At 44.5% G+C, this 15,525-nt stretch overlaps 1 protein-coding gene across 1 annotated transcript in view; it reads right to left on the reverse strand.

The window, feature by feature from the left end:
* Window positions 1-34: 34 nt before the first annotated feature.
* Window positions 35-15,525, reverse strand: part of T265_04944 (hypothetical protein) — a gene marked incomplete at both ends in the record, with an annotated part of 23,475 nt that continues 7,984 nt past the window's right edge. The window contains 3 exons of the mRNA XM_009169812.1: window positions 35-388; window positions 5,787-5,983; window positions 7,663-7,889. Coding sequence (XP_009168076.1) covers window positions 153-388; window positions 5,787-5,983; window positions 7,663-7,889 — 660 coding nt within the window. The remainder of the gene's footprint in view (window positions 389-5,786; window positions 5,984-7,662; window positions 7,890-15,525) is intronic.

The raw sequence follows: 15,525 nt of genomic DNA on the forward strand, positions 1-15,525 counted from the left end.
GAAGAATGTACATAGCCAACTGAATGATACACCGATCGGAGTCAAAAACAGAAATATCAGATCAGCTAACATTTCGTGTGTAGACCATGAGGTGATGTATTTCAATTTGAATAGCTATATACATATACACAGAATAATTTTCGAGTATGTTGTCAGTCAAAGTATCTGCTGCCACCACCATCTTCGTCGTCACCACCAAGGGCATCGTCGCTGAGGTCACCTTCGCCGTTATCAAAGTAGGCCTGACAATAGTCGTTGTCGATTTCCTCGTCATCTATGTCATCTCCATCGCCTTCGACATTTACATCCCCATTCCAACGCGCATCATCCGAGTCCGCTTCAGAATCTTGATCAGCTTTGTCCGGTTCAACGACATCGGCAAGTTCACCTGAAAAACAGATGATGAGGACCGTATATGTACTCATCAGATACAAGGGATAGCTTTTGAGCAAACTGCTTTTGGACTAGTAGTGGTCATTAGGCTTACCGGTTTGGAAGACAGTGCTTTAGCAGCCATTATTCTGGTGAGAATTCACAAAGTTTTAAGTGGACATGTGAGTGTATTTCACAATGAACGTATTAAAACGTCCAACAGGATGTACAAGTAAGAAATGTGTTGTTTGTCGTTGACCATCAAATGCTAGTTGCTTGCTTGTTGTTGGTCATATTGGTACATGTTCAAGTGACAAAGCCCGGGCAAACTAGTATGAACGTATTAAAACGTCCAACAGGATGTGCAAGTAAGAAATGTGTTGTTTGTCGTTTACCATTAAATGCTAGTTGCTTGCTTGTTGTTGGTACATGTTCAAGTGACAAAGCCCGAACAAACTAGTTGCAGCAGTAGTATTACACCTCATAAGTTGATTTCAAACTGAGTATTTAGACGACTAAACAACAGCACCATTCGAGAGCAATACGGGCGAATAGACCATACAACGGAGCAAAACGCAGCCTGGACAAAAGTACACACCATACTAAGCGTTCAGGCAAGTAACGGTCATCCAATTTCAGGATAGGGAATATGGTGAGCGTGGAACGCAATGAATTATGAACGGCTGATTCATAATATGTTCCCGTGTGATTCGGCATGGAACAGTTACTAGTCCTGACAACAATGGAGTAAATCACTTGTTCAGTATCAACAGCTAAACAGAGTCAACCACGATATTCTGGAAGCAATTATACAAGGTTAGTGTGTGATTTAAATCCCGAGTATTCAAACAACGATGTTAGATGGTTCTCAATGAAGGTAAGCGGCAAAACAGATGCTGCATGAACGCAAACACAGATGTGCAATTAGGAATTCAACCACTGTCATCGTCTTAGTTCCATTTAGGAAGATATACTCTGTCGCTGTATTCTGTATTTTGTTTAACACTCCGTCGAAGGGATTCTGCCAATAAGCTTTTTATGCAGTCCACCTGAATATCAACACAAATAAGGTATTGACGGTTATAAATTTTACTCGTTCCTTACTGAGTCTCAATCGAAAATCCTGAGATGAAAATCATATTGTTTGGTTTTAACCACACGTAATCCCTTATTTGGTTTACAGTGTCTCATAACCGGCATGAATGTCAAAAATGCACCCTGTTAATAATAATATTAGTAGTATAGTGAACATAACCAACATCATCCAGCTGCAGAGAAATTTCGGTGCTTACTGCCATGATCTCCATAAGAATCACAATGACTGAGATACTGCCGCGTTGCCTGAACCAAGGCCGGAGTAGCCGAGATGCCAAGGTGGGATTCGAAACACGGACCTTTTAAGTCAGTACGTTCGCACGCTGACCACTAAGCTATACCGAGCTCAGGAAGCAGGGCCGTTACGACTAGGCTGTCACCAAGTTTTCTGTAATGCATATGCCCAAAGTATATCATAGTTATATAACTTGGGTTATATCTGTCATTCATCACCTTACGTCTACTACCATATGCTGAGAACGATACATGAAGGTTTCAAACAAACCGAAGATAAATCGTCCTCATAACTTACCCTCGAAATGATTTTTAAAAACATGTTCGGTTTCATTGGGCCCATTCTTAAATTGTGTACCATAACAGTACTGTCAACCGAAACAATATTATTATAAATTATGCATCTACTCAGTCACTTCTATCAGGTCTCGCTGCTTTCGCATTTACTTTTGAGACCAATCACAATGCACAAGTAGACCAAACACGTTCCATTCACAGCTACACATGTATCGATAGGCGAAACTAGCCAATGCCTAGCATCCCTCCTCCTACCACTCACGTGAAGTATGCCCTCGTCCATCGCTCTAAAAAAGCTCAGCCCTCAACATTTCGCGGACACCTCGGGCGTAACGTTCAAAAGCGCTGACGTCCGCTGGCTATACTTATTGTGCCCTAAATAAGCGGAGCGGATATGCTTCCGAATACGAGACCCCTTGTTTGGTGGAAGACGATACATGCAACAACTGACCTATCCTTCCAAGGTTATTGTACCTGGTATGCTGCTACGTAAGCGGGAAACCGGCTATTGCTCGTGTGAAGTCTACATACATATTGCACGAGAACGAGTACCCGCAGTTTATGCAAGGTTGTATGTGCATGTAAATTCAGATGGATTTTGTGTACCGAGAAATGTTTAACGATTCGAATCAGTATTCAGGAGCTGAGTCTGCCGAGAGTCGGTTTTGGCATGCTCATACACTCAGAGGAATGTAGATAGAACAAGAGCAGTCCGTGTACGAGGCACTGTGTGCCACTGAATCCTTTCCAGTTGTATGGACCAGCAATTTGCCTATAAGGCTTACTTTTTCTCAGGCCGGAAAACTCACCAGTGTTACCGACTCTGTCCCATGGTCTGACCAGTTACCCATGTGACATAACTAGAATGGTTGTTACTGGTCTCGATGGCCTAAAAAGTTTACACCACTTATCTGGTTTCACTAACTGGATAGGGAGCGCGATGCATCTTGGTTGACAATAAAGTAGCTGTTGTCGTGGTCTGTATATGGGGATTTGGAATTCGGAAACTGAGGGTAAGAAAACTAGTTTGAAGTCTAAAAAATTCTTAAAGTTACTCAAAATTCGCAGACAATACTTTTTTGAATACAACAGACTCCAAAGAGTCTCTAATTTGATTAATCTCAGCATACTTGAGCACAAGTTTTGAGACAGGTTTTTATACAATTATTTGGTGTCAATTCAACTTAATGGACAGTTGATCCGAATAAGAACATATATCTAAGCTGCTGAAGAGTGTAAAACTATATTAAAACAGTAGAAAAGACGAAATTACTTTGACGAGAATGATTCACCAATATTGATGCTCGTTTAGGAAAACATGGCGTCACTGATTGTAACAACTAACAGATAATACAGAAGGAAAGAAACTTAGAATCGTCACGACCAAGCTATGGAAACAACTGTGACCATGAAAAAATGGATGGTGGGCCCAACAAAGTGAAAATCCGTCATACGCAGATCACCGTGGCTAATTACCTAATGCTGATGAAAATGTATTAAGTTCTTGACTTCTGACAAGTTCAAAACCATTTACTGATAGTCGTATCAGCTAGAATATCACCTTCTGTCCCACTTACTGAGCGGAAATTGACTGTAGAGCGAAGCTTCTGCGACAATGCTGTATCTATTCAATATACTCTGAACCACGTTAGTACTAGCCATAATGACACGAATAGACAAGTCTTCTATGTCTTCAAATCTGATCGCTCCGTTGATTAGTTGTTGGCTTCACAAACTGAATTACACGTTGTCCGGTAAAAGTTTCTAGAAATAACTGCCCCAAAGAAGCCTAACACAATAAAACCTTCAAACATTGAGGATAAGTTCTAAGTTGTTACCTCCAAATACCAGTGCGTTATCTGTCGTAATCCTGTGGTCTCCGTGAACCGGAATAATTAACCAAAGATATTGCCAAAGGATCTTCGATCTAATCACTCCCTATGTCAGGATATTTAGGGGCGCATTCTGGATCAGCTGTTCACGATTAAAGGGATGTCACTTTTACAACCTTCCTTACCCTGAGACTTGGGCTAATATTATTTATATAGGCGTCGGCGGTTAATACCTCTGTTGTTCCTACTTAGTCCTCGCCAACTGTGGAGTCTGATCGCTCGCCGAGGCTAGGTATGTGACCTTCGTATGTTACTCAGGGCTCGGACAAAAAAATCAGTGCAGTCATACCTCAGCATTTCATTAGTACCGCTACCACATATACTGCTGTGTAAGTTGTCCATCTGTCCCACATTTTGAAGGACGAAGAATGGTCAATGATGCAACATTCGTCGTTTAATATCCATGATTATAACCAGTCAGAACGCTTGATAAAGCTCATGCGCAAAAGCTTCGCCGTTGGTTCGGCGATCGAATTTATTCGGACTGCAGCTGGATCTATATGAAGCGTATTTGGAACCATTTGAACCGCTATTGAAAATAAATTGCCGCACCTGTAGTTAAAATGGTAAAGTGTTAACCCGAGGTGAGATATAAGTCATACAATTATCCCCGCAGCGTGCAACAAGTCTGATACAGCTGTGCTTGGATACATTGGGTGCCGATCGGTCCCGCTTAATAAACCACTGGGTAAAGGCAAAGAAGTACGTTAAGGTTGAAAAGACAAAATCCATGTGAAAGTGGCTCAATGTCAGAGCCGGTTATCTGGCCCAGAAGGGGGATATCGTGTACCAAAAACCGTCTACTGAATGAGGATTGCTCAAAATTGACGGCGGGATTAGCAACATGAAACATCGGCCGAGAATAGCTTGTGGAAACTAGATATGAATGGCACAGAGAAACACCTTATCCTACAATTACAGTACTACAAGACGTATTTCTAATTTACTAGCTGGAAACAAGGAGACATGTACAAAGTGGTCAGTTCATACGATGGATTAGAATAGGATAATTTTGGTCAATGCATATTGCTTTGCAATAATAAGGGTGCCAATTGTCTTCTGAGGTCGTGTTTATTGGTCACTTCCTAACCACCTTTTAGAAAATAGGAAACAGTAGGCCTTGTGGGGGTGGTCCTTATTTGGAGGTTGTGCCCTATTTAGCACGAGTTATCGGGCTACAAACGAGTGAAACCTGAGCGTATGTCCCGTGGAAGTCCCCAGGCCTGACCAGAAGCAAACAATGCTACAAAAATGGATTTGTGTCCATGACACTTCCGCTCGAACAACCCTCTTCCCACTATGGGATATTGTTCTGATTCGCCTACACCAGATGGGGATCACTGAACTGGGGATCCGCTCTCATTGAAGTTCACCGGCAATGCACACCCTTTGAAGTGCCCGAAGTTGAACTCCGGGCATCTGACATACGAATGAAGTATGGTATAACTATTTCACCAGTACACACTTAACGCAACTAAACCAGCGGATCTTTTTCTTCAACAGTTTGCGGTATTACTGACTCATCCAACAGTCCGAACGATAACCCAGTGCTGGTCCTGTATACCTCGATCGGCTGATCCGCATGTCATGAATTCAAGGCCGGATCAATAGATCGAGATCAATACATTGAAAGCGATTTCGGGAAAACCGATGTGCGGACATGTTTGGCCGCTCAGACGTGATAAGTTAGGCGCTGGTGAGCTAATGAAGTAGCGATAGCACGCTATTAAATCAGATGTGCGGATTCCAAATCCCAGTTCATTGAAAACAGTGGGCTGTAAATTAGCAAAGAAGAACTATCTGCGTGAACAATGTCCTATTTTAAAGCGGAAGTAGCGGAGAAAAGAACAAATGGAAACGTAAAGAATAGATTCGGGCAGCATACTGGTAACTGACCTTCCACCTGCTGCAAAACCTCATCAACATCACGCTGGACGGATGTATCCTCCACCGCTCCTTCAGTGGAAAACTTGACCGCTGCTTCTACTGTCCTGTTAGCGATTGTCTGTTGTTCGGTTAGCCTTTTTCGAGCCCGCTGGCGAGCCAAAGTTTTCTTGCTGAATTTTGTGAACTGAACTACTTCCTTAGGGTACCTGATAGAAACGAGTGTGTCACGGAGCATCAGTATGCAATGGGAAACCCAAAAAAGCACTTCAATTCAGATAGACGAGTAATTTAATCGACAGTGAGACACAGGGTATTCAGGCTCTCGTGAATATAAACGAAGATTTACAAGAAGAAGTGTTGACAAAGTTCAGGTCTGTGCAGTTAGACAACTACTATGTGATTACGTCATCGGATCAGTAGTTCTGAAGATAAATGGAGAGAGTGATTCCTAATTAGTAGTATCCGACATATAAACACCGCATCAACGGTACAAAAAGATACTCATTCAGTTGACGATAAAACCGAAATATGAAATCCACATGTTCCGAAACACGGTGGCGAACTGCACTAGTTGGTAGGATTTCGGGTTCGTTTGAATTATCGAGTAAGGAAAAATTGACACCACAAACAACAACAAAGAACCCCCCACCCTTTGACAAGAACTTTATCAGTCCAGAACGGAGTGAAACGCCGGTCTGACGCAATAAGCTGATACATCAAACACCAATCAGTAAAGCTTATCTGATTCACCACCAATCCGCGGCCTAGTTGTTGCATACCACTTGTTTCATCTAAGTGACCAAAGAGGAGAGATGCTTCAAGTTAATTGTTGTGGTAACTCCAAAACAAGCATAAAAAGGTTAGCTTGACTGCAGAGTTAGTGAGATGTGACCCGACTATAGACTTTCATAAAAGGTGCAATCGCTAGAGATTTTGTATGGACACTTTAGCTAGACAATCCTATGGCATGTTATGCAAGGGATTGCCTTATGCCAGTTAGCCTATCACATAAAATAATCATAATAATAGACGGTCAGCTGTAACACCCTTTCGGTGCCTAACTGCCATACCACCCGAAGGAAGCACGAGGGCTGGGATACTAACAGGTTGCCCAAGCCCAGACAAGGGAAGTCAAGAGGCATAGGTCGGGTTCGAACCACGGACCTTCTGATTAGTAACCACTGAGCTGTCTTTGTTCCTGTCATATAACGTTCAGTGTTCAGTCGGAGTGAACATTTAGGAACATCGGTTCCCACCAAATGCCCCGAATATAGACCGGCCAGCAGATCCCACAGAGAGCAGTTACGGCTTCCACTTCGGGGAGCACAAAGCACACAAATCACGGTTTGACAAAATTCGACGTTCAATTACAAGGCTTTAGAAAGGATCAAAGATGCAGTTCAGTAAAGACAGACAGAATCTCGTTCGTAAAATTGAATAGCGCCCTAAACAAATGAATCGCACTTCGTTCCTCACAACACAGTCATGCAAATCATCACAAAGGTTTCAGAGAAAATGCAGAATGGCAGGCCGTATGTATGAGGTTTATTCACCTACTTCAGATAATTACCATCTGCCAGTTTTGTCCCAGACAAACAGGTGAACCGGTGTTGTTTTGCCCCTTTGATCAATAGGAACTACTGACACGAGGAGCCTCTTACTCTTGCATGCTGAGAAAACCCAATGTGGAAAATATCGGGTGTCCTAAATCAGCCTACCTTCAACGCTGAATACCCGCACTATGTGGGGACAGTAACACTGGGAACCTGATCATACACCGTGAGTGCTCACGAGATTATAGCCCACTGCACGGACTGCAGGGAATCGTGGGATGCAGAAACGCTAAAGGTTAGGGAGGACCGAGCGCTTAGGAACCATGACTTACCACGAGTCTGGATTCTCAACGTCCTTCAACAGCTCACCGTCTCCCCACTGCTTGATATCCTCGTGTGCCAACAATAGATGTGACAGTAATACTGCAGTGTTTTCCTTCATAGAGCTATCCGCCCCATGAAATGTTCGCGCCAGGTCGATGCCCTCCGAGCGCTCTGGCAGTGTATGGTAGAATGGACCATTGCGGAAGGCAAGCTGCAGCATGGCTTTTGATTTGAACTACAGTAAAAAAAAATATAGACAAAGTGAAAAATGTGGATTTCGCAGCGTTCTCCATAAGCTTATGAATACGGTTTATGATGCCCGACTAAAAGATTGGTTCTAAATGCCCACTGTAAAGTAAACTCTGACAAGTGGATATTCGTCATCTCAAATATAACTTCCCTTCTCGGCGATGCACAGTGAGGTCGTTCGAGGAAAGTCCACTTTTCTGACGAGGGACGCCAATGCACTGTAGTAAGCTCTCGACAAATATCGTAGAGTTTGTCATCCTATTTGACTACTGCGCTTATGTGCCGTTAAAACACACCATTCATCGAATAGGCCACTCACCGGTGGTATGAACATGAATGTGGGCTGAGATTTCCAACGGAGATGTGAAAACATTTCGATGGGCCACGTCACTTGACTACTTCAGCGAAAGTATTCTACGACCAATTCACACCCAGCACTCTCAAATTACAAGTCTTGAAACATCATAACTTAGAATCAAGATTTCCAATCCAGATTCCCGTGCGCTACCCAGTCATGCCACCTAAGTGCACTTCATTATATGACGTCCCCGGGCAGCAAGACCTGACCCAGTGTAATGCAAAACGTAGTGAGCGCGAAAACCACATTAATCGATATTAATCTGATGACAGTGTTGGACTTGATAGATAGTCAATTAGAATTGCAGATACCCTGGCAACGTCCAGCGAAACTGGTATCCGGGGCTTCGAGACTACCGAGACTGGCTAGTTGGGTTTCCCGTACAATCCCACAACACGGATCTAGTAGCACAAGTGGCGACATGCCGCAATACAGTAAATCGTTTTCAACATGAGTAAAAGTGTGCTGGAACATCCGATCACAGTGTGTAAGTTAATTACGTCCATTTCCTTCAGGGACCATAGGATTAAGCGAAATTTTACCAGATACGACAAAAGTGTAGCAGATTTTCCAGAATAGGTCAGGTAGAATGTATGGTCTGATAATGATTAACAGGCTCAGATGGACAGGAATCGAATTGTCAGGAGCAAGAAAAGTTTGTTGGTGGTTAGGTAGCCCTCTCGATGTCGCTTCCTAGTTTTTTTTAGTGATTTATGGTACCCATGATATCTGAGAAACCATACTTTTCACTTATCTTTGTAATGTCTTTTATAGCTTCGAAGAATTGAGTAAAACGTAGCATTGAGATGACAGCATCATCGACGAGGCAGTCATGCAAGCTCAAACGGCTGTCACGCTGTTGGTAGGATATCTGAGCTCGATACAGCTCAGTCACCAACTTACTGACCGGAAAGCCCGTGGTCCAAAACCGTAACTCGACAGCTCCTGTTTGCGCTTGAGCAACCCGACAGTACACCAGCCCCCATGCTTCCTTCAGATGGCATGACTGTTAGACATGGAAAGGATCTTACAAGTGAACGACGACGGACGGTGTGAAACCTGATAGCCCCGGGTTGTTTGACATTAGATACTCTGATGACTTAACAGTGATCAAGACAGAGCTCTCGGTAAGGTTGCAAGATAAAGCGGGATGAATATTTGTATAGTCATAACTAAAGCAGAAGCGCTGTGCTTGTTCGAGGCTAGAGATTGCTTGTGATGAATCCTAACGTACGAGAAGTCAACTGGATCTATTATGATGGCCAAAATCTGTCCAATTTGGGTTCAAGTAGAGCAAAAAGTTGACGGAAGCTCGGGGACTGTGCCTACCTGATGAGCTCCAGCAAAGGCAAAACCGGTTGTGGGCTGCCGAAGAGTCTTCAGAAACCCTATGGGTAGCGTGCTGCGCCTAGAAAACAATGAAAAGCTTAAGTTCTTCGCTACAATTGTTGAGAAGCATGTGAAGCATGTTTGGAGGAGGCCGCAGTTACGTAAACACGGTATTTTGGTGATTTGGGTTCACCGTTATCAGGGATAGTTAGGTCGATTAAGCTGCACTACACAGAATGCATCTAAACAAGTCAACTCGGACATCTAAGAATAACGGTGAAAAAATTCTCAACTCCGACCGAGTGTCTCACATTAAGACAAGTTCCACACCAATGAGCAAACTTGTTTGCTTGGGGTGCGAGTGTCCATCAACTGCCACAAGACCGTTACGAAGGAATGCGTTGCAACGCCTGAAGTTCTGTTGAGTAGTCATTCCGAAGGTGTGGGGTCAGTACCTGTAGTTTTCCAAGTGGTTCCAAAAAAAGAGGGAAACGATTTTTAACTGTTGGAAGACCCCCAACTTTTAGAGGGAGACAAATGTTTGGGGTCACACTAGTAGCAACTGCAATCAGCTGTGATCGACATTTCCGTGAACTAAACCGATAGCCAGTCCAGGTATGGTATGGCATCAAGTTGCTCCTTCGGCGCTCCGTGTTTGTAAGCTATCTACCTGTGGAAGATAAGATAGCCGTCCACATCGAGTCATTAATTGTTGTTCTTACCCACAGAAGAATTGCTTGTATTCCAGACATTGAAATGCTTGGACTCTAGCGGTGCGCTAAAAATTCTCAATGTATTCACACCGATCATTAGGCGACTCGACGTCTCTGGCTACATTAACCAATGGAGTGTGATATGAGCAGTGTAGTCTCTTGTGCTGGTCACGACATTGAAAAACTGATGAAAATGAAGCTACTTCAATCAACTCAATATACGTTAATTCCCTTCGATACGTTCCACGAGCGGGAAAGTACTTGGAATGACATACAGAGAGAAAGTCTTTCAGTTAGAACGGAAATTTGGTGTCATCGATCGATCCCTATTAGGAAGAAACGCATATTGAATTATTTCATAAATCACACCTACTGTCCTACTGGAAAATAAACGTGTTCATATGAGGAGTGGTGTCGTCCAGTGTACCTCCGTTTAAGTCTACCAATTTTAGACTGAAAACATTCTCGAAGGTAGCAATGTTCATCTTCAGCGAGTATCCTTGTTTGCACCAAACACCACAGGGATCAGCGTAGTATCTTCACTCGGGTTCATGTTTCTTGTCTCAACCTGGGAGTATTCCCCTGATAGAATATTCGAGTAAACAGCCACTCACCCAACTCTTTCGGAGTTCAGTAAGGCTTCACGAACACGACAATTAACTTGCACAACACCTCGAATTTCCATTGGCCTATTTACTGAAAACGTTGAGTTTTCGACAAACAATTCAGAATTAGCAGATCCCAGCATTAAGGTGAAACAATAATTCAATAAATGAACACGGCTTGACTCAAATTCTACATCACTGCGCGGACAAAGCAACTCCGAACAAACGGTCCGTGTCCCCTTTGTGACTTCAGTTCGGTTTCACACGAGCTGCAGAAGGCCAACCGTTCACTGGGTCACCTGGCTACTGCGGAAGGTTGCGATTGAATGTGAACAGTGAATGAACATCGGTCTAGATCACACTGCTCTTCCAAGCAGTCAGCACTCGATCCGGGTAATTCACTAGAGTGATGTTATTGTTCCCTTGGGCCTGTGGATTGATTTCGGTATAGTTTAGAAACGAGGAGATTGGGCCTTACCGTGGTGTGATGGTTTACGTACCTCAGCGACCCATTGAGCTATACTGGAGGTGTTCCCGCGACACTCACAGTCTCTCATACCAGGTTGGTCAGGTGGTTGGTCTGACAAAGTCCCCTGGTTCTCCAGGTTGGGGACGAGATGGCTCAAGTGGTTAGAATGTGGATTTACTGACCGAAAGTTCCTTAGTTCGAACCCGACCTCTGTCTCTCGAATTCCCCTGTATAAGTTTAAGCAAACTGGCACTATCTCACCCATCGTGCTTCCTTCGGGTGGCATGGTAGCTAGGCAACGAAAGGGTGTTACAGCTGAATGTCGAGAGTTGGGACATGTGGCGACTTGTTCCCTCGAAACGGTATTGTATTTAACTTCTCGCCAAACACCGCTACCTTGCGGTTAGGCTTTTGAGCCAAAGGCTGTGGTTGAGGACCCTAATCGCCCTGCTGTCTGAGTGTGAGCGCCCTGCCAGTATCCCAGCCCACGTACAACCATGAACTGCACACATACAAATAAGCACATGCCACATTTTTATACGGCAGCAAATCATTGGTGCTAAACACTGATGTTATGCTGTCGATGATTATAAGGGCACAAGCTTTTAACCAAAAGGTTCCGTGTTTCGGCTTATCCCTGATAATTCAATCGCCCTGGTTCTACCTGTGAGCGAATATTATCTCAGTACTCGTGTCTTCAAACAATAGCACTGTCCTACATGTTATTTCAGTGGCGATCGAAAGGCTCCGAACAGGTCGACCCCAAAGGGCCTCTTTTTGTTTGGAAAGCCATCAGGCGAATGTAAATGGAATCAGCTGTTTTGTTTTAGCTTGAGGTCATGCGCTGTTAGGTGAATAAGAGCCAGTTTACAAGTCTAGCAAATGTGATCACTAAGTAAAGTACGTTGTGCTGCGATATGTGAATCTAACTGAGGTAGCGTAGGTCCAAAGGAAGGATTGTCAGAATACCAGACGTCAATGATCAGGAAATAAAGCACCGATGTGCGGTGTGCCCACCAATCACTTTATCAACTTTAAAACATAAGAACATTGGTTACAGATGCTACAATTTCGATCACCGGAAAATGAGAGTCAAGCCTTGCAGGTGATGGCATGTTTAGTTATGGAACGGGGTAGCTACGCATTGAAGGCGAGAGCTGTGGACGCCAATGCGCAATTGAGCCATTCATGACAGTGTCATTAATAGTGAGTCGAGTCCAGGGGTTCCCATCCAGGTGGACGGCAGTTCACTGGTTAGTGTTTTCTTACTTCGTTGCCAGCTCATACACTGTCAACCCCTCGGTTGCTTCCACTCAACTCAATGCCCCCAGCTGTTTCCAATTACGTAACTAGGTAAGGAAAACCAAATACCAAACCCCCCCCCCCCCCTGGTAACCTACTCCAATTGTTCTTAGGTCAATACTTGACCTGCCAAACCTGCCAGTGAAGACAAAATGTAGTGGATTCAGGAGTCGAATAGGGAGCCGATTTATACAATTCTGAAGCCGCCGATCCTCACTCAGTATAAAACATTACACAACAAACATAGACAAGGTCAATGAAGCAGCATCCTAGGAGAAGAAAAACACTGGTTTTACAGACTAATTCCAAGGAACTGACCTTAAATAAATCCAGTGATAATATGTGTATGGTTTAAGTAACATCAGTTAATTTACTGGCGGCAGCCGTGCCCCCTCACAGCAAGTTCAGTGTGCGAGATGGGAATCGAGTGGATTTATGTTTTACTGATATGCGACACCGGTCTGCGTGAGTCGGATTACTTGTTTCCCCACAGTGGTTCCCCAATAAGTGACTTACCAAGCTGCAATAATCTCCATGGGGAAGTAGTGTTGGCGAACCATGAAGTCCAGCGACTCAGCTGCAGCACTCTTTCGGTTCAAAGCATCCGTGCAGGTCAACGAAAGTGCGAGGGCTGAGATACTGTCAGGTTGCCAAGACTTAGACATAAGGAGTCGAAAAGCCACAGTTCGGTTTGAACAGTGGACCTTCTAATCAGTGGTCCAGTGTACTAACCACTGAGTTATTTCCAGATCAGCGGACAACACCGAGAAATCGGGTTTCGAACTGCGTGGACATCTTGAAACCGGTCAGCCCCCCCCCCCCATCTTCGAAATTCGTACACACAGTTTCATCAACAAGGATGTAAAGCATTTCAGACATTTTGGATATTTCTTTTGCAGAATGCCTCCAGCGGACCCAAAGCACAAAACTATTGACCGGGAAGTCGGCGGTTAGAACCAAACCCTGGATTTTCGACTGCTCCTATCTAAGCTTTGGCAACCCGATAGTATCTGTCCTCGTGCCCACTTCCAATTGCACCTAAGGACCGAAATAGCGCCGCGGCAGCATCATCATCATTGACTCTCAATATAAAAGGTTTGACAATTAATTTTCAAAGTATTAACAATTGTGGTCGCCTGTGAGAGAGACGTCACAGATCTAGATTCATACAGCAATGAGGAAGCATACAGGGTGGGACATAACATTTTATAAACAACCAACCAGTCGGTGCATGCTCCCGATAACAGAAGCAGTGAGACGGGCTAATCATGGCTGCTCTGCCGCCGGTAGTAGATCCAATCGTCAGTTAAGAATTGCATAGTGTTACGGGATGAGACCATAAGAGGCTCGGTTATCTTTGAGTCATCATTATCATCGGCGGCAGGACATCAGTGTTCAACACTGATTCTTTGTTGCCGTACAACGATGATTTATTTGAAGGCCTTATTATGAAGAAAAGAATAAAGGTGGATGGGGAGGGGAGTTAGTGCTAGCTTACTACAATCATTCCGAGGTGCATACATCTCCACTCATTCAGGCAGTCTGGATAGAAACTGGCAACAAGAACGCCACTGACATCGGTTAGCAACCATATCTTGCGGCGTCTCCAACCAGGCGCAGTGGGGATCACGCGGTCCCCATCCTGGAAGGCGAGTAGCACCGACAGCACCCAAACGTTTCGTAATATCCTTTAGATCCCTCTGCCAGGCCGAGGGTTGGCGGCCTCTCTGCTTCCGCCACTCTGAGTTGGGCATGAAAACAGCACTCTCTTCGGCAAACGATGGTTCGGCATATGTAATACATGTCCCAACCAACGCACCTTCTGGTGCTGGACACAATCTTCAATGGAGGTACACGTTGCACATCCGAAAGCTCGCTTTCGAATTACCTCGTTACGGATACGCGGACACCACACGAGCTATGGTTGAGACAACTATTGCCAAACACCTGAAGACGTCTCATTTCCGCTGCCCGAACAAGCCAAGTCTCACAACCACACAACAAAACAGCCCGCACTGTAGCTTGATACACAGGTCCCTTCAGATTCAGGGATATACCACTTTGACGCCATAGGTGTCTTAAATTAGCAAACGCGACTGAGCCTAGCTGATTCGTACATTCACCTCATCTGTCACACTACAGTCAGAACTAATACAACTTCTAAGATACGTAAAACGCTCCACAACTTCCAGTACCTCTTCCCGGATTGTAAGTGGCGTGTTCAGTGCCTGCACGTCCACAAGCATGACCTTACACTTTGTGGGTGCAAAGTGCATACCAAAGGACGGGATGACTTTGGTCAGCTCATCCAGGCATACTTGCGCCTTTTCCTCCTCTTCGAACATGAGAACGATGTCGTCTGCATATTCCAGACCGACAAGGTTTTCGTCTCATTATTTCATGGAACACGAAGTTAAAAGGACTGGAGAGAGTGGGCATCCCTGACGGACACCGCTTTGTGTACGGAAGCTTTTGGAGAGCTCTCCGTACACTCTCACACGTCCGGAAGCCTGAGAATACAAAGAACATATTATGTTCACGAACTTCCGGGGCATTCTTTGGTGGGCAAGCATTTCAACCAGAACAGACCGGTCAACCAAGTCAAATGAGTCTTGAAAATCCAGGAATACTAGAATCGTGGGTCGCTTATACGTATGGCGTTGTTCTAGCACCTGACGCAGTGTGAAGATTTGGTCAACACAACCCCTACCAGACCGGAATCCCGCTTGCTGCTCTCGAGTCAGTAACTCACGAGCCACCGTAAGGCGACGAAGCACAATTGACGCCAACAGTCTCGTTACAACCGGGGTCAAGCTGATCCCCCTGTGGTTACCACACTCACTACG

This window comes from Opisthorchis viverrini, assembly GCF_000715545.1.
Source record: "Opisthorchis viverrini unplaced genomic scaffold opera_v5_90, whole genome shotgun sequence".
Lineage (NCBI taxonomy): Eukaryota > Metazoa > Platyhelminthes > Trematoda > Opisthorchiida > Opisthorchiidae > Opisthorchis > Opisthorchis viverrini.